Source organism: Haliotis asinina, chromosome 8 (assembly GCF_037392515.1).
Source record: "Haliotis asinina isolate JCU_RB_2024 chromosome 8, JCU_Hal_asi_v2, whole genome shotgun sequence".
Lineage (NCBI taxonomy): Eukaryota > Metazoa > Mollusca > Gastropoda > Lepetellida > Haliotidae > Haliotis > Haliotis asinina.
Window position 1 is genome coordinate 21,701,742 of NC_090287.1, and position 27,570 is coordinate 21,729,311.

The 27,570-nt window shown below is 41.1% G+C and overlaps 2 protein-coding genes across 3 annotated transcripts; one reads left to right on the forward strand and one right to left on the reverse strand.

The window, feature by feature from the left end:
- LOC137295062 (sushi, nidogen and EGF-like domain-containing protein 1) lies at positions 1 to 4,019 on the reverse strand. Its single transcript, XM_067826334.1, has 6 exons — positions 3,407 to 4,019; positions 2,464 to 2,637; positions 1,766 to 1,879; positions 1,422 to 1,667; positions 685 to 882; positions 1 to 326 (listed from the first exon to the last, which is right to left on the reverse strand). The coding sequence occupies exons 1-6, from the start codon at positions 3,717 to 3,719 to the stop codon at positions 154 to 156; spliced, it is 1,218 nt and encodes a 405-aa protein (XP_067682435.1). The 5' UTR covers positions 3,720 to 4,019; the 3' UTR covers positions 1 to 153.
- Positions 4,020 to 4,873: 854 nt separating this feature from the next.
- Positions 4,874 to 27,570, forward strand: LOC137294844 (sushi, von Willebrand factor type A, EGF and pentraxin domain-containing protein 1-like). Of its 2 annotated transcripts, none has more exons than XM_067825971.1 (26): positions 4,874 to 4,949; positions 5,241 to 5,409; positions 5,608 to 5,739; positions 5,993 to 6,128; positions 8,971 to 9,095; positions 9,393 to 9,563; positions 10,556 to 10,732; positions 11,053 to 11,301; positions 11,772 to 11,996; positions 12,804 to 12,992; positions 13,310 to 13,783; positions 14,693 to 14,854; positions 15,284 to 15,445; positions 17,134 to 17,326; positions 17,987 to 18,177; positions 18,524 to 18,667; positions 18,846 to 19,076; positions 19,387 to 19,557; positions 19,954 to 20,157; positions 20,874 to 21,158; positions 21,644 to 21,844; positions 22,456 to 22,614; positions 23,069 to 23,104; positions 23,289 to 23,382; positions 24,341 to 24,464; positions 25,059 to 27,570. In XM_067825971.1, exons 1-26 carry the CDS (start codon positions 4,875 to 4,877, stop codon positions 25,167 to 25,169), a joined length of 4,590 nt encoding a protein of 1,529 aa, XP_067682072.1. In that variant the 5' UTR covers position 4,874; the 3' UTR covers positions 25,170 to 27,570. The 2 variants fall into 2 exon arrangements, with proteins under 2 accessions (XP_067682072.1, XP_067682073.1); XM_067825972.1 differs by having other exon boundaries at positions 4,875 to 4,949; positions 25,056 to 25,140.

Consider the following 27,570-nt stretch of genomic DNA (forward strand, 5'->3'; position numbering starts at 1 on the left):
TTTAAGAAAATAAAACTTTTATTTGATAACATATACCATAAACTTGTGTTCACAAAATAATTTGTAGTTCCTTCAAACAGTTCTATCAATTATTTCACCAGTATCTTTTGACGATAAACTTGTCTGATTCATACATTCGCATCTACCAACCATCTATGCCCCGCAAACAACATTGACATTATCAGGAGAGCAGATAGCAGGGTTGTCAATGCACACAGAGTTGAAAGACGAGCGTTTGAGAGCATGGATATAGTCTTCCTTTTGCCTCTGGGTCCCGCTGTGACAGTCTCCAGGCGTCAACACCAGATGGCCACCAGCATCACCGGCTGAAAAAAGCGAAGCAGTCCAAATGCACGTATGGATGCGACACACTCTGCCAGAATCATTAACGTGCCAGAAGCCCAGCGGTTAATGCCATCCCTTGTCATGCCGAAGACACGGGTTCAGTTCCCCAGACGGATACATTAAAAAGTCCATTTCAGATGTCCAGGGTGTTACCTGAATTTACTTAAAATAACATAAAACAACATTAACAAGAAGGGCATTGTGGTTTGGATCCTTGACAACCATCATAGTTAATCATATGACAAATTACGGTGGTATTTCCAAATAGTATTGTTTGCTATGTGAGTGACAAAAGGGAAACAAAAGAATAAATCACATAAGGAAATTCATGTCATTCACCTTTGCATCGCTGTGAAATAGAATCTGGTGTCCAGTGTCCACTTGCGCCACACACTATCCACTGTCTCGCGTCAAAGCTGCGTGGGAGAGAGTAGTTCGTATTGCACCCAACAAGACAGTACTGCCCATAATCTGCTCTCCACCCGTTACACAGGACGTAACCGTTGATCGGGGAAACGATGGATGGACACGGTTTGGCTGCATTCGTATCATAAATACATACGTTGTAAATTTCATGAAACGGTACAGATACAAAAGTGTGAGAACAATGAAATAATAATTCCACTGATCAATTATCATTGTAGGTTGTGTCTATACTGACAGGACAAATCACTGAAACATCAGAGTATTGTTACTTCCTGTATGTCGTATGTGCAAGACTGGTAAGTGCGTTTGCGCAATATTCCAGTAATAAAAGGACGCGACACCACCAATTGGCTTCATACATTTTGTCCAAGTGGGAAATCGAACTCGGGACTTCGGCGTGAAGAGCGAACGCTTTGAGCATTTAGCTAACTCACCGCCCTTAGAAGAGTAGCAACGAGTTGCATTCATTATCTCACCAGCAACCCATGCCCATCGTAAGAATTCACTAACGGCATCAAGTAGTCAGAACCAAAGATTTCCTTGATGCAAGTCACTGGATTGCCTGACTCGATTAGTTACAGATTAAGATGAACTTTACAGTTTGTTATGTGATTGCAAATGTCTTCGAACGATTCAACAAGCGACCTTACGTCTAGCGCTAATTGTAAAGCTGCAGTTCGTCTCAAGGCCGTTGCTGGGTTTCACCGCTGTGTAGAGGACGGTGAAGTCTCCCCAGGGGAAGGTGAAGTTGTTACTGTCATAATCAGAGGACGTTATCACCGGGTTGCCATGGGGATCAGAGAAGACTGGAACTGTCCATGTGTAGGTCACCTCACGAGATGAAGTAGTCAAGCGGACACTAGATGGACACTGGTCTACCACCGGAGCTTGTACATCTGAAACAAACAGGAAACAGTTATTTTCACATCGGCAATTGTCCTGTATTATCCGTGTTCGCTCTTATAGTATTTTTTTTTTAAAAAAACTTACCTACCCACATCACAGTTTTTCCCCGTCCAGCCCCTTCCACAGACACAGTCGTACCTGTCCAGACCATCCACACATGTGCCGCCATTCTGACATGGGTCACTCTTACACGACTCGGCGACTAGAAACAGCCCAGGGTACATATGAAAAGGGCATTACATATGGTACGTATACTTTAGAAAATGGTGATATATTTGACGTGCTAAAATGTCTCGACTACGGAACTTTACAATACTACGAACGGCAATAAGGCAATGCAAATCAATGAACTTCAACGGCGGAGATGCAGGATCCGAACTAACCCAAAACGACGACAACAACAAATATACATGTATAGGGGTTATCAAGGTTCGCGATTCTGTTGATTGCATGTCATTCATCCCTAGAAGCTTCGACCCGTTAAGATCCGGATTAGAATGGTCTTCCGCAAAACATTCTTGTCGTAAAAGGCGACTATCAGGGTCGGCTGGTCTGGCTCGCTGGTTTGGTTGACACATGTCATTGTGTCCCAGTTGTGTAACACTATGATCATGATGTTTATCATTGGGTTGTCTGGTCCAAACTCGATTATTTACCGATTGCCGCCATGTAGCTGGAAAATTGCTGACTGAGGAGTTAAACAATCATCCAACCAACCTGAAATTTTCATTAAAGCCAGTACTCATAATTATTTTCATATCTCTCACAGTTTAGTGCCATACATACAGAGACATCTAGGTGTAGACCGACTCCAGCCTCCGTTAACCATACATTTCCTCTCGTAAGGACCTGTCAGGTTATAGTTGGCGTCACATGTGTAGGTTATGACATCATCATACTGGTACCTGTCTCCGTGTACGTCTCCGTGTGGAATGGATGCTGGCTTGGCACAGATCACAACTGAAACAAGCGGGTCAAACAGGTCACGAATATGGTTACATGATGTAACAGTCCTTTTATACATGTTTGTCACAAAGCCTGTGCGTTGAACAAATGCTTTTATCTTTTCTTTTTTCATTCATACTACATTTAGGCTTTGAGAAGAGTAACAAAATCTAACATACATTATCTCACCAGCAAACAATGCCCGTCGTAAGAATTCACTAACGGCATCAAGTAGTCAGAACCAAAGATTTCCTTGATGCATGTCACTGGATTGCCTGACTCGGTTAGTTGCAGATTAAGATGAACCTCACAGTTTGTTGATTTGTTTGATTGGCATTACTAGAAGCTGGTAAGTGATAAGAAGGTAAGATTCTTTATGGATAACAACTTCTTTATTGCATATAATGCGACGTTTCGGTATGGATCCTTATACCGTTGTCAAGCGAGTATAAGGATCCATACCGAAACGTCGCATCATATGCAATAAAGAAGTTGTTATCCATAAAGAATATTACCCTCACAGTTTGTTAGTGATGTATGTGATGGCAAATGTCTTCGAACGATTCAACAAGCGACCTAACGTCTAACGCTAACTGTGAAGCTGCAGTTCGTCTCAAGGCCGTTTCTAGGTTTCACTGCAGTGTAAAGGACCGTGACCGTCGTCATAAAGATGGCATATTGAGTAATTAACCATTAAACAAAGCATACCACAAGATCGGTACCTCGTACAGGCAATATTTTTGTCGACAGCATGTGTAACGTTAATAGATGAGGTGATACGTACTGCTGCCACAACATTCTCCATATCTCCCCATAGGACAGGAGCATCTATATCCATTATAGTAGCCTGCATCACAGTGGTTGTTGCAGTCCCGTCTGACATAACCACCTCTGCCTCCATCGCATGCTTCAAATCCTTCACATTCTGGCGTGTTGTGGTGCCATACCTTCCTCTCGCGTACCTGTCTGCCATAACATCTACTGGAGCACTTCGACCAGGCCTGCCATGTGTCCCAGTGGCATCCACAACTGTCCCATTTGTCGGTTCTCTGGCATGCAGCGATAGGAATGACGGCGACCAAGATCAACCACAGCATGGTTACACCTGTAAAAAACACTTGGTTTGTGCAGGCTTGAAATGGTAACCGTTGTAGTCAAGCTGATAAGAGTTGGCAAGCTTTCAAATCCTCACAGGGATATAATACGCTGTTCCGTTGTTCTTCTCAGTTTTATTACGATCAACGACTCGCAACTTTCCAACGGTTCAAAAAGTAATTTCTATATGTCACAATGATCTCAAACCTTTGTTGTTTGATCGGGGTTACCGCTTTAAGACGGTATTACGCTCGTCAGTGAAATGTTCCAGGTACAGACATCACAGACAGACACACCTTATCACAGGTGTTTCCCAAACCAGTTATGCAAATCAGGGGGAGGTTACCAGATAAGAGCTGATAGCAGTCAAATCTTACAGGTGTATACTTGAGCTGTTTTAACACATACTGTACACGATCAACGAATACGGTAAGGCCAGTCTGCTAATATTTTGACATTTTGCAACATGTGTGATCAAATTTGGATGAATTTCACTAATTTTTTCATCATGTTTAAAATATTCATTCTGAGAATTTTAATCCTAAAGGAATTTTTTTTTTTATTTTGTCAAGCTCTACGGCGTTAAAAAACAGCCAAACCACACAGTATATATTTGTGCGAGAATGCACGAGACAATGTAAAAGGTTTGTAATTCTATGTGTTATTTCTTGGTTTTATGGTTGGCACGTTTGTGATTTATGTCGATTGACATTTCTGTGTATCATGTGTATGGCAATGGATATACATGTGTATTAATGTGAAGTGATATTTTATGTGGAAAGGGTATTTATAGTGTTAACCGCCGTTATTGTAAAATCCTATTTGCGTCCTCCTTTCCTCACTCAATCACACACTCACTCAACTAACTCGGTGGCTCACAACACTCATCGATCACGAATTCACTTACTCAGTCATGGAACACTCAGACAGGCAGGCAGGCAGGCAGTCAGGCAGTCAGGCAGGCAGGCAGGCAGGCAGGCAAGCAGGCAGGCAGGCAGGCAGGCACGCACGCACGCACGCACGCACGCACGCACGCACGCACTCACTCCACTCACCCACCCAAACACTCACTTATATGCCCACTCACTCACACACTCTGCAAAGTATCTTCTTTCTGTTTTGGCTACCTATATAATTTTGTTGTTTCCAGGGCTGTCATGGCAGGGACATCGCGTTTCCTGGCTGCTTGTATATTTACAGCGATGATCTTAATTTATACAAATATCACTGAGGTATGATCCATTCTTACTGCAAACCACGAAGTGAATAATGGAAGTCATAAAACATCATAACACGTATGTGTAACATACATTCATTTTGTTACCAGTTATGTGAAAATGGTCCCAGTATTTTCACTATCGAATTTCAAGGGCTAAAAAATAATGGAGCTGGATGTGGAACCACAAATTAAGCGTTCTTAACTTTACGACCTAGAGTAACTCTATAGTTAATCTTAGGCATGCTAATGTCGTAGATCTACAAAGGTGGATAAGGACCCTTTCTGTTTTTGTTTGATTACCCAGGCTACATACACTGGATGCAGGTTGCCAGAGACGTTTGATGGGTCTTGTAGCAAGGATGTGTTTCCAAAAACGGACACCGTCATCAGGAGGGTTCTTCCAGGAACCAAATGTAGATTTTTAGGAACCATGCGAGTCATAATATGTAACGAAGACACCACATGGACACAAGGTGATTCAATAGTTTTCCTAGGAATATCGTAACTGAACGCTAATAAGCAAACCGTGAAATACAAACTAGATAGCATGTTGAGATAACAACATTATATGATGACTATGTTACTATACATTATTAGATACGAACTGCATGTCTGCTTGCCATATGCTGGAGACAGCATGGTAATAATAAATGTGTGATACATTATTTCAGTATACGACGTCCGGGAACACGCCGCTATATCCAGACACAAACGTCAAATCCAGTATGTAGCGCCTATAATGGGAGCCGTAACTGGACTTATTACAGGAATAGCAGAAGTGGTCTGCATGTTTGTTTGCAAAAGTAAGCTAATGTTAATTATTCTTAATAATTTGGTTTTAATCTCAATATTAAGATATGCTGACGCTTTGTAAACGTATATATATTTTTTTCATCATAGGAACAAAATAACGATACCACTGTTTTATGCCTGCATCTATGTCAATATGTTTACGATTCTACATAGATTGTGTATAACGAAATCACAAGCATCCGAGACAGACTTTAAAAAAACACCAAACGTGTCCATATCACCTGTTACGATGTTTCACAACAGAGAGTCCCCCGCCGAACACACCTCCAACGATCACCTGTCCACAAGTGAGTGACATTACAGCAGAGACAGGAACGACGACAGCACACGTGACGTGGCCTACACCTACTGCTACAGACCCAGAGGATGGCAGCAAACGGTAGGCAGATGATGTGAAAAACAATAGTCAAGGCGCATGGTAAAGTGAAAATTTTATATGCTTGATGGTATTGACATGGACAAGGCTATTGTGTGTTGATTGATGATATACATCCACTGCAGACAAAACCCCATTTTGATTCCATGAGGGGTAAAGTTCAAAATTTTGACAAAAAGAAAAAGTTAGACCATTAAAACAATTAATACCAAACAAGATTAAACTCAAATGACAAACATGTCATTGACATATAAGACTCCCCAAGGAGATGTTTTGAAAAAGTAGTTTGGAAATTGTAACAGTGAAATGTTACGGGAGAATCGGTCAGTTTACTTTCGGCTAGAGTTTTTCGAAATCTCGTGGAAGATGAGCTCTAAACGAACATAGGTATGCGCGTTAGAGTTAGGCTGACCAGTTGTGATAAGGTCAAAGCCATAAATACACTCTTCAAAAGAAGAAACGCAAACCCCAAATGTCAATGAAAATTTGGTGTTATTCAAGGACGTGTAGATCGGCGGAAAACAAAGACGCATGAATGAAAGTTTGTGGAGCAATGCATTGCTATCTTGTCCATATTTCATGAGCATAACAGTCATCACAGTCATTACACCTGGCTTTCCACCTGGCTGTGTTGAAATCAGTACCTCGTATGACCACCTCCAGCTGGTACCACTGCCCGACACCTCCTGGGTACAGATCGAATCAGTCGTTGGGTGTTTTGTCGTGGAATTCTTTTCCATTCCTCCTGCAGCATGTGGAACAACTGTTGAAGATTTTGTAGTGGATTACGGCGTCGACGCACCCGTCTATCGATCTGATACCAAAGGTGTTCGATACGGTTTAGATCCGGGGATGTGGAGGACCAGGGGAGGGTATTGATGTTGTTACTGGCCAGGTAGTCCACGGTGGCACGTGCTGTGTGGGGCCTGGCGTTGTCCTGTGGAAGAGCTGAAGTTGACGATCAACAAGGTGAAGGACGTGAGGACGGAGAATCTGGTCGATGTATCGACTGGCCGCCAGATTGCCTTGGATTGCCTTCACCGAATCTGTCCACCTGTCTGATGCAGGTAGGAGCAAAACGTTCATGACGTCGTCTGTAGATCATCTACCATCACGTCTCCCGAGGAGATAACGGGATTCATCGCTAACCCATATGCGCCTCCAGTTTGTCAGATTCCATGGCAGCACCGTGCTACACCATCTCACTCGTCGACGTCGAGGTAGTCGTGTCAAGGAGGGGGCGTTTGGCACGTATTCCTACTTCTCAGAGACGGTTCCTGATTGTCTGATCGGAAACTCTTCGGACTCAAAACTGTTCTTGTGCTGTGTCCCGGGCGCTACGATCGCGGTCACATAGGTGGGTTACCCGGATGTTCCGTTTTGGGGCAGGTGTGGTGACTCTAGGTCTTCCTGATCTTGGACGTTCATTTGTCGAAATTGTTTGATGAAATCGACCCCACAATCGAGTTATTGTGCTGGGATGAACGTTGACGATCCTTGCCACCTCACGCTTTGATTCGCCAGCTTACAATCGCCCAATTGCCTGATTTCGATCGGCAGCGTTGAGACGTCCCAGACGTTTGTGTACAGTACTTGCAAAGATCGTGGTTGAAATTGTGAGATTCATTTGAGTCTTTTATAGTCACATGTACCCATGCACATGAGAAACAATCATTGTCCCTCATATTCGTGTTGCATGATATCCACGCATTTCATGACAATCCTGATTGATAAAACCATTCGAATTCATTTTTGGTTGCCTTTGGATCAAGCATTTCAAGCATTCCAGAAACGAACCCCTAAAAATGTTTGAGCTTACATATGTGTACAAATTTGAAAGTATCATTATTTAATTTCATTTTGCGTTTGTTCTTTTGAGGAGTGCACCTATGCAGTGTAGATTTATTTATTGTTTTGGTGTTATTGATTGGACGGAAAATAAATTCAGGGTACCAACAAACTTACATAAAGAAACCTTTCGGGCAGTAGATCAAATATAATGACACTGTATGCTCTGAATAAGGTGGGGCTCTTCCTGACAGAATCGTATTACGCTATTTAACACACATTTACTTGTCCAGTGATTTCTCTTGTGTAGAATGCCAGGAAGCATGATCAAAACAAGGCAATGCACAATTTTCTTGTCTCCCCATTGTTGTGGTTATGGGCTTGGAACGGTCAAAGTTTAATACAGGCTTCCAAGGCTGCAGTGATTGGAAGTCTTTGTATTCTCCGAAACGTTCTATGTTGGACCAAACAGGTAGGGCTTTCTTGTCGTCCGTTGTCTAATTGGATTGGATAATGGATTAAAGCTGATGATTGGCCTGATGTCTGACTGTGACAGGCTCATCCATACCTGCTCTGTCTACATACGTATCTTAAATCGTCTGAGGAATTCAAGGGTGTAACAGATAATGTTAAAGATCATCTTTGCTGCGTATTTATAATAACCTATATCGAATAATTATTGTGTCTGAAGTATACAGTTACAGATGTCTGTGCCCTCGCAGCCCCGGTCTTGGTAATACCTCACATCCTTGTAGATCAAGAGAGTGTCAATGACCACACCAGATCTCAGCCCGCCTGTCATGTTTTTTGATTGAGAAAGCTGCCTTTCGCATATTCTCCAAATTCTCTTACATATTCTCGATGACCCTTAACATTCAAGACTTCCTAATAAGTCTCGTTGTCTGTCATGGCGTAGTGTATCGACACCAATAGTTCTGAACTCAGGATGATTCTGTGCAGCTTGGCCATACTACAACCATCCGCATCTCATCTGCCGAATTTCTATCTGTTATACATGTACACAGCTTAAATCCTCTTAACATTTCATGACTGAAAGAGTGGAACTGATAATGGGAAAAGATCCTGGAAGTGTGTTTGACGAAGGCACCCATTTCATACAATACAAGACAGAGGACAAAGGAGGGCTTACTGCATCTTGTATCATACAATTCACAGTAAAAGGTTTGCTAAAACTAATGCTAATATACTTTAGATTTTATGTCTTGGTTACAGAAATTGTGTTTGAGTGAGTGAGTGAGTTTGACTTTACGCCGCTTTTAGTAATACTACAGGAGTATGACGACAGGGGATTAAAGTAATAGTGAGTGCTGGCATGATTAAACGTACAATGTGTCCACAAATCATTTATGAACTAAAGAAACAAATCTTGAGGACATGTATAAGACATTCTTCCACTATGCAGATAACATTCTTTCTCATTGACGTCTTTAAAGTGATTGTAATTTATCAAAAATTCAGTGCAACGATGTTCCCCTATCCACTGGCCGAGTACAGGGCGAGTTGAGTGCGACAAAAGAGAGATCTCTGGGTCCACCTGTAAGCTATACTGCGATGAGGGATACGAGGCAGTTGGTGCGACTGTGTCAGTCTGTGACAAGGAGAAATGGAGTGCTGCTTTCAAGTGTACAGGTTAGCTGTAAACCCCAAACATTTGAAACCTATCTAACATAACGATTCGGCAGTTTCTCATATGCGCCTGAACATTAATTAAGCAAATAATTAACCCGAATACAATGCAACAATTTGATAACCATCCACGTGGTCTGATATTCAAGCATAAAAGGCTAGAACTCACTATCCCCGAACTGTCATTGCCTGCAAAGAGCACGGTATCAAACATTTTGATACCTCCTTGGATGCAATGCTCGAGATGGAGAGTCCTGTTCAAAATTGACGCAGCCACTCCGTGAGAAATGCAGAGGGTTCTGATGCTGAGGAGTGAATGCCTGATTGCCAGTATGAGGATGAGGTTGCCCGATATTTTTCGTGCGAGTACTGATACGGTCGCCATTGGTGGTTCACAACAATCATTATTTGAGGGTGTGGTGGCGTAGTCATGACGATCATTCTTTAATATCAGCTATTCACGTTTTGTGTATTCCTGTCAGAATCTGTATTTATGAGAAATACAAGCTCAGGTACTGAAGGACATGCCCCCGGCGTCAGAGAGTTTTCTGGAAATACAGAGTTATCGACCTGAACATGATGTTTTAGCTCCATCAATGCGTACTTTCATCTTAGTCAAACAAATAACCAACTCTCAACACCAGCAGTCATGTCATTTTCGTTGGCTGTTTCCTTGGTTTCTACAAGTAGTTAGAACAAGAGAGGAACAGTAACAGATGCAGGTGACTTTAAATTTATGGTATATTTGTCTGAGATCATAGTTCCCCTTAGGTTATCTAGTTCTTCTGCTGGTTCAAGTTGACTGGAGCACATTATGGTTATGTCTTTCGTATTCTACTGAAGTAAGAGAAAGATCGTAATAATTCAGCTCCAAACTGGTGGCTATTTTCAGTTGTTTTCACTTTGTTTTAATGGATATCCAAGGTTAGAGGCAAATTGCAAAAGTGCCAAAGCAGGATACGTACATGTAAGTAAAATGTACTGGTATTTTACAGAAAAGGAGTGTCCGACAATACCAAATGTGACAAACGGAAATGTCTATTGCATGGGGAATCCGCCAACATACAAGACTTTGTGTACACTGTCTTGCAAAAGGGGTTTCTCAATTGAAGGACCACCAATGATCATTTGCAACAAGAAGGGAGAGTTCTCACCACCAGGAAAATGCATAGGTATATACAATACCCACAGTTTAGCTCAGTGTGGACGCTTATATCATATAAGTGACATTGTATTGTTTTCCGTGGAACTATAGTGGTACTCAACTCAAGGAATATATAATTCGATATATATTCAACAGCTCTCATAAAAATGATCAGGAGTTCGGAGTATAATGATTAACTGACCAATCGATGTGTAGTTTAGTCAAAATACATATACAGAACTACGGGTATGAGTGATATCCCTATAAGAGCATGTATCGTTTACTGTGCGTCATGAAAGTCGCCCAATATGTGCACAAGAAAATTAAGTTATTACCTGATGTCTTTAGATACTACACCACCAGAGTTTGTTGATGGTTGTCCCGCTGACGTTGAAACGTATGCTGTGAAAAAGGGCGGCGCAAGGGCGGTCAACTGGACAGACCCAGCAACCAAGGACAACTCTGGCGTGGCTCCAACAATTAAGAGCATTCCGTCTTCCGGGTATGCCTTCCCTCCTGGTCGAACCTCTGTCCGCGTTGCTGCTACTGATCAAGACGGAAACACAGCATCTTGCAGCTTCACAGTTAACATCAAAAGTGAGTGCATACCTCATAAACGAAATGATAATTCCCTCTTAAGAACAGGGAATATGAATTCACTTTGATTATTCAAAAAAGGATTTCATTCATGGCCACTTTTCGATATAACATGTTGATTTTGCAGTATATGTTTTCAAAAGTGAGACTGTGAAGAAAATTGGCATTTTTCATATAGTTGTTTTTTACCCCTATTCACTTGATTCTGAAAATGTATGTGAGCGAGTGAGTTTATAGACACATTCAGACTATTCCAGCCATATCGAGACCGGCAAGAGAAACTTATACGTTAACAACATATAAAATGGTATAAAATGTTATCATCAACCAGATTGTCACAATTTATTTAAAAGAAGTTGTTGGAGATCATGTAAATATTAAATTGCCAATGAACAACAGAATGTAATTTGAAATACCTAACATAAATTTCTAGGACTTTCTGTTCGTGAGACTTTCCCATAATACTTCAGCTCTGAAGTGTGACGACCCCAACTTAGACAAGTCTGGAAGAGATCTTCTGTTGTACTCGTGTTCTGATGACATGACCTACGGAGACACCTGCACAATGTCCTGCAAGTCGGGTTACCCACTGGAGGGTTCAAGCAGGATCTTATGCGATGAAAGACCTGGTTCTGGAACGCCCCCAAGGGTTCACTGGACATGGCCGGCTGATACTCTGGAACCTTACTGTAAAAGTGAGTAACTCGAATACAGATATTTGGATATTTGCTAGTCAACTAGCAGGTAAACCCTGTGTTAGAACTCACCTCAATAGTTCAAGGCATGTTTCCGATATATGATGTATTGACAATGGAGGTTGAGGTCTTTTGTTGTGAACTGATCCAAACATTTTAGGTACACTATAAAAGGAGTATTATGATTGCAGTTTAAGCAAACTAGAGATGTACCTGTTAACATGGGACTTGGTAGCAGCGGCTTATGCTCTCAAACCTCATTATAGACTTGAAGATGTCAGCACCTAGTCATTGATGTGTTGATGTGAATGGTTTCGTTTATGCACTTCATTTGTATCATCAACTTGTCAACAGCTGTGTTTATGTTCTCAAACGTGACTGTGAAACTAAACCGTAGAACCCGAGAACAGTATGTTACGCCCTTATAATCTGGAGACGTTGTATATCCTGAGACATACGGCGAGATTATAAACACCTTTTCACAAACGTTACTATTTTTCTTGGTAAGTGACTCTGTGGGTATAGCGAGGAAACTGACAAATTCAGTTTGTTTACTTGCATATGGAGTTAATGGCACTCCTTCTTTAACAGCATAAAAGAACTTATTACAAGGGTTCTTTTGAAAAATATCCCAACTCATGAGACAGGAATAAACTGATCTTGACAAAGGTTTCAAAACGCCATGTTCCAAGACTTCTGACGTATGCTTTCGTATCACGATTGTAGGTTGAAATTGTTAGACATGTATTTAGTTCTCAATTGTGAGGTGAATTAGTGAATTAGGTGAATTATCTTGGTTTCCTTAAGTCAACAACTGCCCGGACTTGAGGGAACCTCTCAATGGCGCTCTAGCATGTGATCGCTGGAATCATGGGAAGATGTGCCAGATGCAGTGCAATGACAAGTTCGATGTGCCGAGATCTGTGCCCGCCCAGTATGTCTGTGGAGAGTCAGACGGAAAGTGGCGCCCCAGTGACGACATTCAGGATTGTACTGGTATGTTAACGTGTGCTTCATTGTGTTATCTTGTCGAAAGTAATGAAGTAGAGTACATGTATACATAATTGATATCCTATGATTTGCATATGGTTCAAAATTATTTTGTCAACATTTACATTGCGTAATTAATCATTGAAGTCACGGCTGACAAAGGAATGAGTGAAGTGTTACTTCAGGAAAATAGATTTACTCTAAAACCTATAACAGACTTGGTACGATCTGGTAGGATGCGTTAACAGCAGAGCGATATTTAATAGCGATATTAAAGTTTCCGATATATCAAAAACCTTATGTGACCATGCATCTATTCTTAGTGAAGCGACGCCCTGGATCCATGATGATGCCATCCGAGCTGTATTACTACAGCGGTGACTGTCCTGATGCCACAGCCAACCAACAGATTAAGGAGAACTTCATTAAGATGCTCCAGGCCAACCCTTTGTTCAAGGAAGAATGTGGCGGAACTGTCCCGGACTGTAAGGCCGAGTTCGTCAGCGTGAAATGCGGTACAATATCTCGCCGTAAACGCGCCGCCAAAGTCAACGTCATAGTTGAATTTAACGTCATATTGCCATATAGGGAGAACGGGCAAAACGCCAGCGTTGTCGTCAAATCATGCGAAGCTGCATTCGACAGAATCAAGGCAGCAATAGATAAGGCTGTTCAGTCTAAGAGCCTCGATGTTGGAGTTCCAGGGCTAGAACTGCAGAATGATTCCTACGCCCCTGGCATTCCAAATTTTCTCTGTGGAAAAGGCATGACACCAAAATATCGCACTGCTTCGTGTGGTAAGTGTTTACTGTGGTATTGTGCAATTCTGGATTATTGATTTAAATTCCAGTTCTGTAAACTAGTTTTTAAATTTGCAGAATAGGCTTTCGAGAGGACAATTTTCCATGCTATAGTCAGTCTACTAATGTTTGCTGAACAGTTAAATTCTTTTTTTACACATTTCCTCAACACACATGCTCCACATACATTATGAATAAAAATAAAGATCAAAGAAGGAATTGCATTTTTGAACCATATAATATATACTACAGAAAAAGGTAAGGGAAGTGATTGAGGTACACATTAACAATACTGGGACGCTGCATCTGAATCCAGCATCTACTATCAATATATGTTCACGTGATGCGTAAACAGTACATGATGCACATGCACACATATGTCAAAATGGGATGCTCACAATCGCTGATTTAGCAAAGCCCACACTTGAAAAACCCTCCGAGACAGAAAAGTATGACCCTACCCAGGGCCCCGTTCCAGAAGCGACCCTATGGCAAGAATGATCGTAACTCCCATACTTAACATAGATTTACGACTGTCATAGCGCTACGATCGCTTTGGGAAACTGGGCCTAGCTTACCACAGTAAGTGGTAAGGTTGTGACAGGTTGTGACAGGCAAAGCACTATGGATATGAGGCTGTCCTGATTAGTCCAGATCCACTGACACACCCGCATTAGAGGATCAGCAGAAGTTTTGGGGCGAAGACAGTACGTCAGAGACCCTGGAGCCTCCAACGTGGCATTTTTTGAGAGAGTGCTTTAGCCAAAATGGTTATAACGTGCATGTTTTGCCCAACATAGCGAACACACCAGATAGTGATCTACACGACTTAATGTACATTACACCTATTTGTTGTCATTACATTTTCATTTCCTTGGAGATAAATGTAATTTCAATTTCAAACAGCCGGTTGTCCATCTGGAACGATGTTCAACGAAACTTCCAACGATTGCGCTGATTGTCCCTTAGGGTCATACCAAGACAGTGGATTTGCTTCCACGTGTCTGAGGTGCCCAGATGGCTTTTCTACGAAGTCCACAGGCAGCAGGAAGAAGGAAGACTGTATAGGTGGGTTGACATGTTGGTGTTCATGTAATGCCTTTGTTATGCACTAGGTTGACAAGTTACTTTCTTCAAACAACACACGTTGGTGCTAACCTTTGCTTCGTGTTACATTTCGCTATAACACTTGCATGGCAGGGAAATGCAATTGTCACAGTTGTGCCAACGCCTTGTGTCATCACCGAATATTCAATGCATTCCTAACTAATTATCATATTAACTACTTGATTCCTAACGAAAGATTTTGCTCCTGGTGCAAGGTGTTTTTAATAGGTCAAGCATGTCAGTAATTGTACAAACCGAACTGAGAAAGAATAATATGTAATACGTGTATTCTTTCAGTTTCCTCAGATTCTGTTTGATCTGTATTACATATCCCAATGCCTAGAGGAACTGAGACTTGATATATCTTTAAAGTGCGTCTTTGTTCTGCAGCTATGTGTCAGACAGGGCGCTTTTCTGGGTCCGGCCTGTTACCGTGTAAACCCTGTCCTATAGGGACCTATCAAGACATTCGTGGTATGACAGCGTGTAAATCATGTCCGTTGGGTCAGTCAACACTGAATCAGGGTTCAAACAACATTAAACATTGTGTAGGTAAGTGCATATCTAGACATAGAATAATACCAGCGATCGTTTAAAGAGCACATAAACTCTAGGGGTGCAAATGCATAAATCACTCATTGACATCGTTATAAATGAAACCCCTTCATTAAAACTACTCATTTCGATCTTTAATTACCTTAAAACGACCTTTTTGACAACAGTGCACAATTCTCAACCGTATGCGAAATTTAAACCAATCAGAGCGGCGCGTCTCCGTGACGTCATAGTAGGTTTAAATATGAGGGTTTATGTAGAATTCATCTACATTTCAGGGGGTAAACTATTTCGTTTACAGGTTTGTACAAACCTGAAATCGCGACAGCTGTCGTGAAAAATAAAAGCTATATGTTCCCCAATCTCCTATCATTTAGCGTTGTCTCCTGTTTTGCCTAGTTTCCGAGTTTCAGCCCTTGTTTTCATAGACGATTCTGTCAAAATCACTTGGTGTCGCTTGGTTGTAATCCGTGTTAGGTAGTATAAACCTACACGTTATTTGTCATCATTCACTTGATGCTCAGTTAATGAATTTATAACAGGTATAATTAGTGTTAACGCCACTTAGATTACGCGACTAAGGGCCCCCATTTGGCATTTCTTGTGTCAGGATCGATCAAAGGATTAACCGATAACACGCTTATTCATTAATTACTTTTATGCGGATTTAAATGGGGATTTGTCAGAAGATGGTGTTTATGTATGTACATTTACTAATCTATACTGAATACACTCTGTCGTGTCTGTGTCTATGTAAAAGCAACACCATTCTTTCAAAGGATTAACCGCCAATACATTGATTGATTGCTCATTATTGTATACTAACTACAACAAAATTACTTTTTTAAAAGAATGACGCACATTATGCGATAAGTTGCCAGGTGTGCTATCTTGGATGAAAGATTGAGACCATACAGCAATGTGAAAAACCTGAAACGTTTTCATCACGTTTCCGTATATTAGACTGTTAAACGACACATCACCCGGGAAATCTGCAGATGAATTATATATCACTCGTTTAAGTGGATATTGATGGATACATTCCTCGAACAAGGTAATAGCCTGACATTGATCCTATAACTTTTGCATTTTGTTTTTATTAAGTTGTCGTAGCTTTCAACAGAATAATTGTTTGCGTCGTGAAGTGTAATGATACAGACGACATACACTGGGGCGTGCGTGCGAATTATGATTCATATAGGCAAACTATAAGATGTGAGGATATTACATTCCTGCTTCCTACACATTTTCTATACAACTAACTGAAAATCGTTCAATCTATGACGTCACTGCAGGGCTCTGGTTTCGTTTGCGGGCGAGAGAGAAGCATACGATTTTTAGCAACTTTTAAGCGCTTGGTATTAATTAACCACAAGTTGCTTTTTTAAAAAAAATATGGTGTTCCGTTTATGACTAACCAGAAGTCTTTCATATGCAGTGGTAAAAAGAGTACCAAAAATCGAGTTTAGTCGATCTTTAAACCAAACGTTTCACATGCCAAAGCGCATTGGGGATGATAACTAGAACTGACGCACTGGCCTTGGGTGCTAACTGAGAAATCGCGAGTATACATTCAGACGTGTCTATGTTTCAAATTTACGATCGACTGATTGAAACGGAACAGCGAATTGCCATGCTGTTCTGTACACATGCTGTTTTGTATGTACATCCTAGTTCTTTTACAGATTTCGACATCTCTGTCAACAAATCTACGTTAGGCGATTTTGGAAACATTATGGGTGATTTTACATCCCTATCGATGTATTTCTGGATAAGGATACATGGAAACGGTAGCTCGAAGGTGAAGATTTCCGACGGGCATGGTGGTGAAAGTTTCAGTGTCAACATAGCGGATTCAATTACGGTTGGATTAGGAAGGTAAGTGTGAGTGAGGTTGGTTTTAGCAAAACTCCAGCAATATCACGACGGGGGAACACCAGAAGTGGGCTTCACACATGGTACCCACGTGGGGAATCGAATCCGGGTCTCCGGCGTGTCAAGCGAATGCTTTAACCACTGGACTACCCCACCTCCCCAGAAATTTAAGATCAATACGGGAGATTTAATGTCATTAGTTCATTAAACTGGAATACTGTGGTATTATTTAGAAAGCATGTCAGGCTTAGATGCCTTGGCATGGCATTTTATAAACTAGAAGGCTAGAAAAGGTTGGTGTTTTTCGAATATGCAGTCGGCTTAGTCTCTGACTCTCGTTCATTATAATATGTCAATGATTTGTTGTTCAACGCTGCACTCAGCAAAATGGCACTCTGTAAAGAGTCGTATCTGATTTGATACAGGAGCATCGAACTCTGTTGGTGGGATACATGCGACGACCGCCCTGTCCCCTTTGGTTGCCTCTCACGACAGTGATTGGTTGCCGAAGACGTATCCCTGAATCCCTACTGTTCATGTTCTTGAGGCTCCAGCTCAATAGCAAAGCGAATCTACCGAACTACATGTCCTTCACACGGACGTGACTCTTAATTCAACAACGCAGAGAGTCTGTTCAAATAAACCAGTATCGGCATGTTTCAGTGGTTCCGTGGCTTCAGGTCTGTCTGTGAAGGAAAATGACTGGATGCACATTGTAACAACAGCTGACACAAGCACGAAAAAGATCACTGTTTACACTGACGGCAAACAGGGGTTCACGAAAGTTCTCTCCAGCATTGCCTCACCGTTGGCCTTAAACGGAAGTACTGTCTCATTGACCTCCAACACAAAAGGTCAGATTACAACAATCCGCACTACACGTGTATATTCGGGTTTTTTTGTTTGTATTAAGACATTCTTCCAAACAAGCGAAAAAAACCCGTCAAAATTGCCCAGGAAGCATACTTGTTAATTAGTTTAGGGAAGTAATATTATACACGTCCATTGAGGTCAAATTGTATAATATTTCTAATAACACTAGTCGTTGGTTGGAATCTTCTCGTCATCATTTCGCTGATTCCAGATTAATATACTGTTCTTCAAACAACAGATAAGCACTATAGTTGTCCTTTCTATGGTGCAAGTAAATGGACAGTTACGTGGTAGTAATTTTGTTTTTAATATTTGTGCACTATCTAGTTACCATCAGTAGCATCAACATTATTCAACGGATTTTGACCGGAAGTGAGGCGGGAGAAGTCAGTTCCGGGTGTGGCGTCCATGTACCCGACTCTTCCATAGAAGTCAACTCCGAGGGATTAACTGTACCCAGCACATGTGATTGTAAGAGAACAACTGCATTTGTATTGTATATGACGTCGAACATGAAACGTTTTAGAAACAGGGAAGTGCTCTCTATAACTCGATAACGACGGCTTGCGATGTGGATAAAACGATACCCGATAATGTGACACAATATGATGATGATGATGATGATGATGATGAATCTCCTCTTTTGTAGCTGTTAATGAATGTCTGTCGAGTCCATGTGGCAACCACACCTGTGTGAACGAGGTGGGCAGATACAGATGTGACTGTGCACATGGGTACTCTGGACGACAGTGTGAGGTAGCGCCTGACCACTGTCTACATCACAGCTGTCAACACGGGGCCAGGTGTGTCAACAGCTACTCCAGCTACACATGTGTCTGCAAGCAAGGGTACCGGGGACAGCTTTGTGAAGAGGTTATAGGTACGGAGAATATGCACTCCCCACTGAGTACTTGCTATTACTATTTTCATCAATGTATCTCACGACATTTGAATAACCTATTTTTATGTTCTTACCGGATAAATATATATTACACTTCATTACTTTTCACTGCAATTTTTCTTTGACCCATTTTGGAGACATCCTACTTTTTCATGTAATTAGGAAAACTAATAGTTGATTAGTTAAACAGGTGATAACATGTTTGACATGAAGTCAATTTCAACTATCCAGTCCGGAGGACGAAACCTGTTATTGGCTATGTAATGCATTAACCTGTTTTTGTTTTAAGTTAACGGTGGATGGAGTTTATGGTCCGACTGGGGTGAATGTAGCGTGACCTGTGGGGGAGGAGTGATGACCCGGAACCGGAAGTGTAACAGTCCCTCACCTGACCCGGATGGGGAACCGTGTGCAGGAAGTGACACCATGTCCGAAAATTGTAATGCACAAGAGTGCCCAGGTAAACACGTAACTATAAAGGTTCAATCGGCCACAGGGTATTTTCAGAATTCTTCCATACCGAGTATTACCTTGTTTCTCTGAAACTCTCATGTCGAATGAACCATCTTACAAACCATCCATCATAGTTGGGAAAATAACACTGAAGACTGTTTATAAAAGTTTTTTTTAAAATATCACCTGAAGCAGAATTGTAAAAGGTTTATCAAAAACCTTTTGCTCAAGATATTGCTACTAACCACTAAGTCCTTAATCTGACACTAAAATGGCCGAGCGTCTAACACTGGTCACAGATACTCATGGTCTGTGCCATTATCACGGTTCAGAAATGACACTGCAAAAAACTAAAGAAGATCTTATAGCTGATACCCTAGTACAAGATGCAACGGTGTTTCAGCTTGTAGCCACCTGCTGAGGTCATACGGTGTCCAGACTCACTGCAACACGACTGCCGACCTGATCCAGTGCTCCATCTCGTGTCGGGATGATCTGATGTTCATCAAGCCGGTGCTGCCATTGTACGAGTGTGGAAGGAAGACCAACTACATGTGGACCCATCAAACAGAAGACAACCCCCGTGCAAGGCTGCCAGCCTGCTCCGGTGTGTAGGTCATAAGAACTTGTCGATAATCTTCAACGAACTTTTTAGTCGATGAGTCGTCGTTAGAATTTAAAGTTCGTACAAAATCACGTGGATTTATAAAGATACTAAACTAATCACTGACAGTGTAAATTTCTAACATTTACTTTTAATCTATTACTTTAAGAAATACTTTTTTGTATTTGTTTCATATATATGCTTGATCACACGACATGATTCTATAAATGGAAAAATATAATATATCTTTATTGTGTTCGATTATTCATGAAAGCAAAGTTTAGCGTAATAGTGGTACAATGTATGTAATACGCTGAACAGCAAAAGAAATGCAATTTAAAAAAAATGAAATCTCATAAAAGTATGTGTGCATGTTTATGTCTTCCAACTTGACAAAAAGCCAGGGATGCGCTTCCTTTGCTGTTCAGTATAGTTGTAAGTATCAAAGATATCTCAGGTCTATGTCAGTGTTATGTTAAATATCAAATAATGTAAACACTCAGGGATCCAAGTTACATGAATCATATACCTCTGATAAATTGTGTTACGTTCGGGGCGATGGGGTAGCCTAGTGGTTAAATCGTTCAAAGCATCTCGATTCCCTTTATGGTTTAATGTGTGAAACCCATTTCAGGTGTCCTCCGCCGTGATATCGCTAGAATATTGCTAAAGACGGACTCAAACCAAACACACTCACCCACTGTTATGGTCGGTTTTAGCTGTATCGAGTGCCCGTGGCTTCACCATCCAACACCAGATGGAGTACCCATCTCTAACCTGTGACGGCAGTGAACAAATCAGGCCCTCTCTGACAACACAGCTTCTCGCCAAGACAAACACTCTGAACTGCACGCAGGACAACTCATGCCAGATTCGAGTAGACTTCTGTTCTGGCACCGCCAGAAGAAAGCGTTCTACTGGTGCCCCGGTGGCCATTGTGATGACGTCAAATACCGACAGCCATAATCCCATGAACATATCGCTTGTGTTCAGAGATAAATCGCGTAAGTAAATATTCCGACTTTTGGAACTTTCTGTAACAAATATTACATGCATAATCGGTAACTGATTAACCTTCTCTTAACCTAATGTTTGCATCTTGTGTCATCTAAGGTGTGTCTTTTCTTTCATATATCGAAAGAAAAATAAGGTGAACTATACCATCCTTTGGGCAAACAATCAACGGAAAGGTATGCATGTATTATGCAAACGGTTTAAGATCAACAAGTTAATGTGATCCAAACGGTGAATTCCTGTGTCACAATAATGATAAATAGCAGAACAATAATTCATGATCTAATTCAGATACCAGCCTTTGCTTAATGGCCTCGGTATGAACAATCGAGTGCCAGCATCGTATGCTTGTCGATCAAACTCCAAATTAGCCCGAGCTATCACCCTTGGTTTACTTCTCCAACCAAAACCTGCATCAACCTTTTCCCTCATGATATGCCCGCCTTCCTGTGTCCACGTCTCTTTAACGGTACAGGGTCCGGGCAGCTGAAGACATACTTCACTGATGTCGCCACTTTCGAGATATCCGCCCAGCAGCTGGTCAACAACAGCAACACTATATTCACAGTGAACCTAGGAGGCAAGACATACACGACGGACCCCAACAGTGGAACCACGGCAGTGGACATCAACTGCCCACCCGGAACTGTTCCTACAGATGCTGCTGGGCTTTGTGGTAGGATGTGGCTTGACTGATGAGTATACGTAGGCGTCAGTGTACACTTTTTAGTCGGAATCTAACACATGGCCTTTGCGTGGATACTTAGTTAGATTTTCTTAGTTAGATTCAGTTACGCGATTCTCATCACAGACGTGTTGTCCATTGGCACACAGGCATATTATTAAAACGCACATTGAGAGAACATAAAAAAGTATGCTCAAACTTTTCGGAAATCAATTCACACAATTATAACAACAGTCATTTCAGTATATAATGTTGTTGTGTGAGCTAATATATATTCCATTAAAAAGCAGGTATTATTCAATTTTGCATAGCACTAGCCAGTCACAATGCATATGAGAAAAAGTGAAATATCTCCATGCAAAAGAAACACTTCCAAAGGAATGGAACAACAGGTCACAGTTTCCCTTCATTTCTCTTCATCATCTGTTTCCTCCTTGGCTTTGGCATTTGCATTTGATCAGTCTTATAAATCCAATATCCCCTACTTTTTGAGTGATATATTTATGAGGGAAACTATTGAGAAAAGCAACTCAAGTAAGTTGCTATGATTTATGCTGCAGTTTTCCAATCAAGTGAAATTATGCAGATATTGTACTCTATAGGTGAATGTCCTGCTGGAACAAGAGAGGACAACAACGTATGTGTTCTTTGTGGGAAAGGTTCCTACCAAGACCGTCCTGCCAGCATCGTGTGTAGTCCATGTCCGTCAGGAACGACAACTCCAGGTCTAGGAGCAACATCTGCTAGTGACTGCAGTACCGGTATGTGAAAACACGTAGGTTTAGCAAATGGGTACTGGTAGTGTTGTTCAAAATTCCCTTGTAGGATCATTGAAGTTCGTTTCGAATCCCGTATGCACCCCGATAATGAGTATATAGTTGTGCAGTTACACATAGCTGTGTTTTGTGTATGTGCATATATCTACATGACATCAATGACCTACGTCAATAGGGACTGTTCAACTTACACTTACTAACTCCAGACGAAAACCTAAGTTCTGTTAGACAGGGATTTGATTACAAGGCAAAGGTACAAAGGATTCGTGGAATCGACAAACATGGCGCAAACAGAGGCAAAAATCTGCCATACTAATAGAATATGCAGTACATGCATTTAGGTAGCAAGATGTTGATGACTTTCTCCTCAAATAATAATAATGATAACTCTACTGAAAAGAGGCATGTACTTAGTTCCTTGTTCGTCCATTTCTTAAAGATGATGATCATCCTGCTCCTGATTCTGCTGCGGATGGTAAGCCCGGGAAATATCTCACCTTTCTCCAAATACTAATGAAAGTCCAAAAGAATAAAATATTATTTCGTCGTCCATTTTGTTTTCAAATATCTGTCAGTTAATGTACGTTATAGTGTAACCACCACGTGGTAAGAAATACCTGAACATACTTTGTGAAGATGGTGACTTGTTTGGGTTACAGATTCCCCAAATATCACGCTGGTTATTGTGCTTCCTACACTGTCTGCTCTGGTGCTGATCGTCGTGGTGGTTGTGGTGGCTTTCAAGGTCAAACGGTAATCACAAACGTTTGAAAGCAAATCAGCGATTTGTGAGCAGCATGTTAACAAACAAATCGGGAAATTCAGATTTCTATGAGCAACCTAATAAATAACTTACTATCATGACCAAAGCTGTTATCGCCGTTAGCAGAATGATAGGATAAGATTGACTCCACGTCCACATCCATTTGAAACACCCGATAACGAAATTTACTGAAAGGTCTAAACGTTTTTGCTTATGTAGGAAAGACTGGATGTTGATGTTCCATTAGATTGCAACAAATAGTGAGTCACTGAGTCTAGTTTTACGCCGCACTCAGCAATATTCAAGCTATATGGGGTGGTCTGTAAGTAATCAAGTCTGGACCAGATAATCCAGTGATCATCAGCATGACCATCGATCTGCGCAATTGGGAACCGATGACATATGTCGACCAAGTCAGCGAGCCTGACCACCCGATCCCGTTAGTCGCCTCTTACAACAAGCAGAGTCGCCTTTTCTGGCAAGCTTGGGTTGTTGAAGGCCTATTCTATCCCGGACCTTCACGGGTCTGCAACGACTAGTATAACGTGTGCATCAGATACTAGTATAACATGTGGGTATCAGATACTATCATAGGATGTTGGCATTAGATGCTAGTACTACAAGCGGAAAACATGTGAATATCCTTTCATCATATAATATTGATGGAAATGGGCTGAACCACATCTAACATGATCATATACCATTCCAAAAAATGTAGGGGATATCGGATTTTCAAGATTGATGAAATGCAAGTGATGAAGCCAAGGAGGAAACAGATGTTGAAAACAAATTAAGGGAAAACGTAAGAAACTAATTCCATTCCTTTGGAAATGTTCCATCTATATAATTTATGTTACTTTTTCTCATATGCACTGGCATGGGCTTGTGGTCTGCCCGCAAAATGGAATATCCAATACTTTAATGGTATATTTGATCGTATTCGGACAGCACCAAGGTGAAGAGAAGCGGCAGCTCTGTTTGTCCCAAGAAAGACAAGACAGATTCTTCTCCTAGTCCTCCACCTTACACTCCTGGACATACACTAGAGGACACATGGAGCGTAGGAGCTGCTGTAAGTAGATACCCTTTAGGGCAAGGTGGAACTGGGTTGTGGTAGTTACTGAGTGAGGGTGGTGTTGAGGAGGTAGATTCTCACGAAGTCTCTGAATGAAGAAAACTTTGAGAGGAACAAAAATAAATAATTTTACATTGAAAGGAGCCCCGGGGAATATATGAGAAAAATCCTAAACTACATCTGCATCGTTTAGGGCTTAAGCATTGCGGAAAAGGACTGGTTCAAGAGAAAGGGAGACTAACTCTTAACATGCATCAGTTCCATTATTTCAGTATATGTACTGAGTATCGGGATAATATACCAAACTATATCGCTACTGTTCACTTCTTTGGATTGTTTAGATAATTCTCCTTTGGGTTGTAAAAATTACGTACATTGAATAGAATTATGTACGAATTCTTTGTGGGGTAATCGTTCAGCTAATGGCGTTATTTCATGGTTGGAAAGGTATGAAATTCAGACAGTAGATAAGATCAGACTAACTACCTGTACCTTTGCTATTTGTCATGATGGAAATGTAGCCTCACCTTCTCAAACCTATGCACATAATGTAATCATGTAAATGATACCGTATTCAAATGGTTTCAGTAGTATCCCCCGTACACGCCCCAGTCACCGCCGGACTCCAGCACTCCTCTCTGGAAGATTCCCCGAGTCAGACTGACTATGTCCCATACAGACGTCGACAAGATGTCTTCATAATAAGCCAACGTTGTAATCGGCATCATGTACAGTGGTGTGTCTGTATATAATGTAAAGATATTTTGGGGGTGCACTTTAGCTGGTTAGTGGCATATCACGAAACTGTATACGTTACAATTCCTTGTCAACCGATTGGTTGGTTATTTTGTTGTTTAACGCCACACTCAATATTCCGCTGTATGGCAGCAATTTGAAAATAAGCAATTCTGGACCAGACAATCCTGTAATCATCAGCGTGGATCTATTCAATTGGGATACGAGTACATGAGCAACCCAAGTCATCAAGTCTGACCACCCGATCTCGTTAGACGCCACTTAAGACATCCATGGGTTACTGAAGATCAACTGTAACCTTGATTTTCACGGGTTTGTTGTAATGAGGGAGCACTTGTATATATGTAGATTTGGGTTAGTGAGGGTTTTTTTTTATTGAATGTTAGCATTAGTCTGTTAGATGTTATATAAACTGTGATCATAATTTGGTTCGTGGTATTGTTATGTGTCTGTTTTTAATAATTAGCTATTTGGTGTCAATTTGACGGGGAGAAGAAATTACGATCGGGTGGCGTGGGTTAATTTTTTAGGAATGCAATGAATATATGTGATAAGAAGAACTTCTCACTCCACCTCTTAGCTACATTGCAGATAAATTCACAACATCAGTCGATCTGTTCTCGTCCCACAGAGGTTAGGCTGCATAAAAAACAAATGTTTCCCGGGCACATTTTTTTCAGAAGTGACAAGCGGTAGAACTTTTTTTTAAAGTTTTGATGGAAAAAAAGTGATGAGGGAGGAATACGTTTTTATTTTTTTTCTCAAAACTACAGCTTGGAAACGTTTAGCATGTGTTAATGAGTAACGATCCAGTCACACGTCTTCTTACAGACACTCATTCTTGATGGGGATATATTTTTTTAAAAGAATTGTTACGCGCTCAAATAAAAGTGACGCGCCTATGCCCGGGAAACATTTGACTTATTTAGCCTTACTTATCCCATCTTCCTACGTTTGTGAGAGGTAACCCCTACGGGAAGAGAATGAAGTCGATTGAGCCAGTTCGTCCGAAAAAATGAGCACGTAATATCAGCAAAATCTCAATATTAGGGAGACTAGTATTACAATCTTAAAATCTCCTTTTCATACGACAGTCTCAACAATTACCTCTGTGTGCTTGTTGTTTGACACCAAACTCGATGCTCCTTCTTCATGACGACAGCCTGTAATTACTCAGGTCAGACAATCCGGTGACTGATACTATGAGCAATGACCCATGCCACCGGGGGAAAATCCCACGCCATTAGCCTTACAAAGCCTGACTACCAAACAATTTACGTGTACCGGAATGATAAGGAAAGGAAATTTTCCACGGGCCCCCAACTAAGTCTCTACTACTTCAATAACTCATAGTTCTTGGAATATTAGTGTTATCTGGACAAATCTAAATATGTTATATACGTAAAGATATTCATTTTCAAGAGACCCATGAAAATCCGGGTTCGACTTGGTCTTCAGGGTTTACTCTCATTCTGCCTACATCTCATTTTGCCTACAGATAGAATAAAGGTGTAGGAAGAATGGGAAAAATCCAACCCACCCAATCGTAAGAAGCGACCACTAGGATCAGATGTGCAGACTCGCTGAATTGGTTGATGCATCTCATTGTATCCCAGTCGCGTAAAATGTTGTTCATGATGTCAGTCACTGGATTGATGGGTAATTACTGATGGTCATCATATAACTGGAATATTGCTGAGTGTGGCGCATAAAATAAACAATGTTAATTTGTATAATGGCCTTAAAGTAATTCTGACGCAAATTGTAAAAGAAAAACTAGGTTATAAAGTGAAACTTCAAGACGATCTTGTGAGTGCCGTAATATAAAATATAGAGCTGAAGTTCAGATATGACGAAAAGATTTTGTGAACAGAGGAGAGACAAAGTAATGAAAAAAAAGCATCATAAGACCATAGTCAACGAAATTACGATTTCGTTAAAAATTTAGAAAGTGGAAACTGTCAAAACCGGCATTTGCCAAGTAGTCAATACCGGCATACAATCTCAGCTCCATTCATCAGCTCTACAGTCCAGCACCTTGTCTTAACCGGATTATTCCTTCAACCCCAATGAGTGCCGGTTTACGCAGCTTCCACTGTACAATTAAATTTTATGCTCCAAATCTTATTATAACGTCGTTATTAAACTAGACGTTGTATTCAGATCCCCACACCGCGGATATATGCAGACATATTAGCCTACACCTCGCAGATACACGCTTTATTTGGTTTCGTATTGATCGCGGTGAGCAATTTCCTTCCAAATCAAGAGTTATCCCTCTTGCACCGCAGACATCCATGTTTCCATCCATAGAGTGTAATACTGTTGTCAATGTCTACGCATAAAA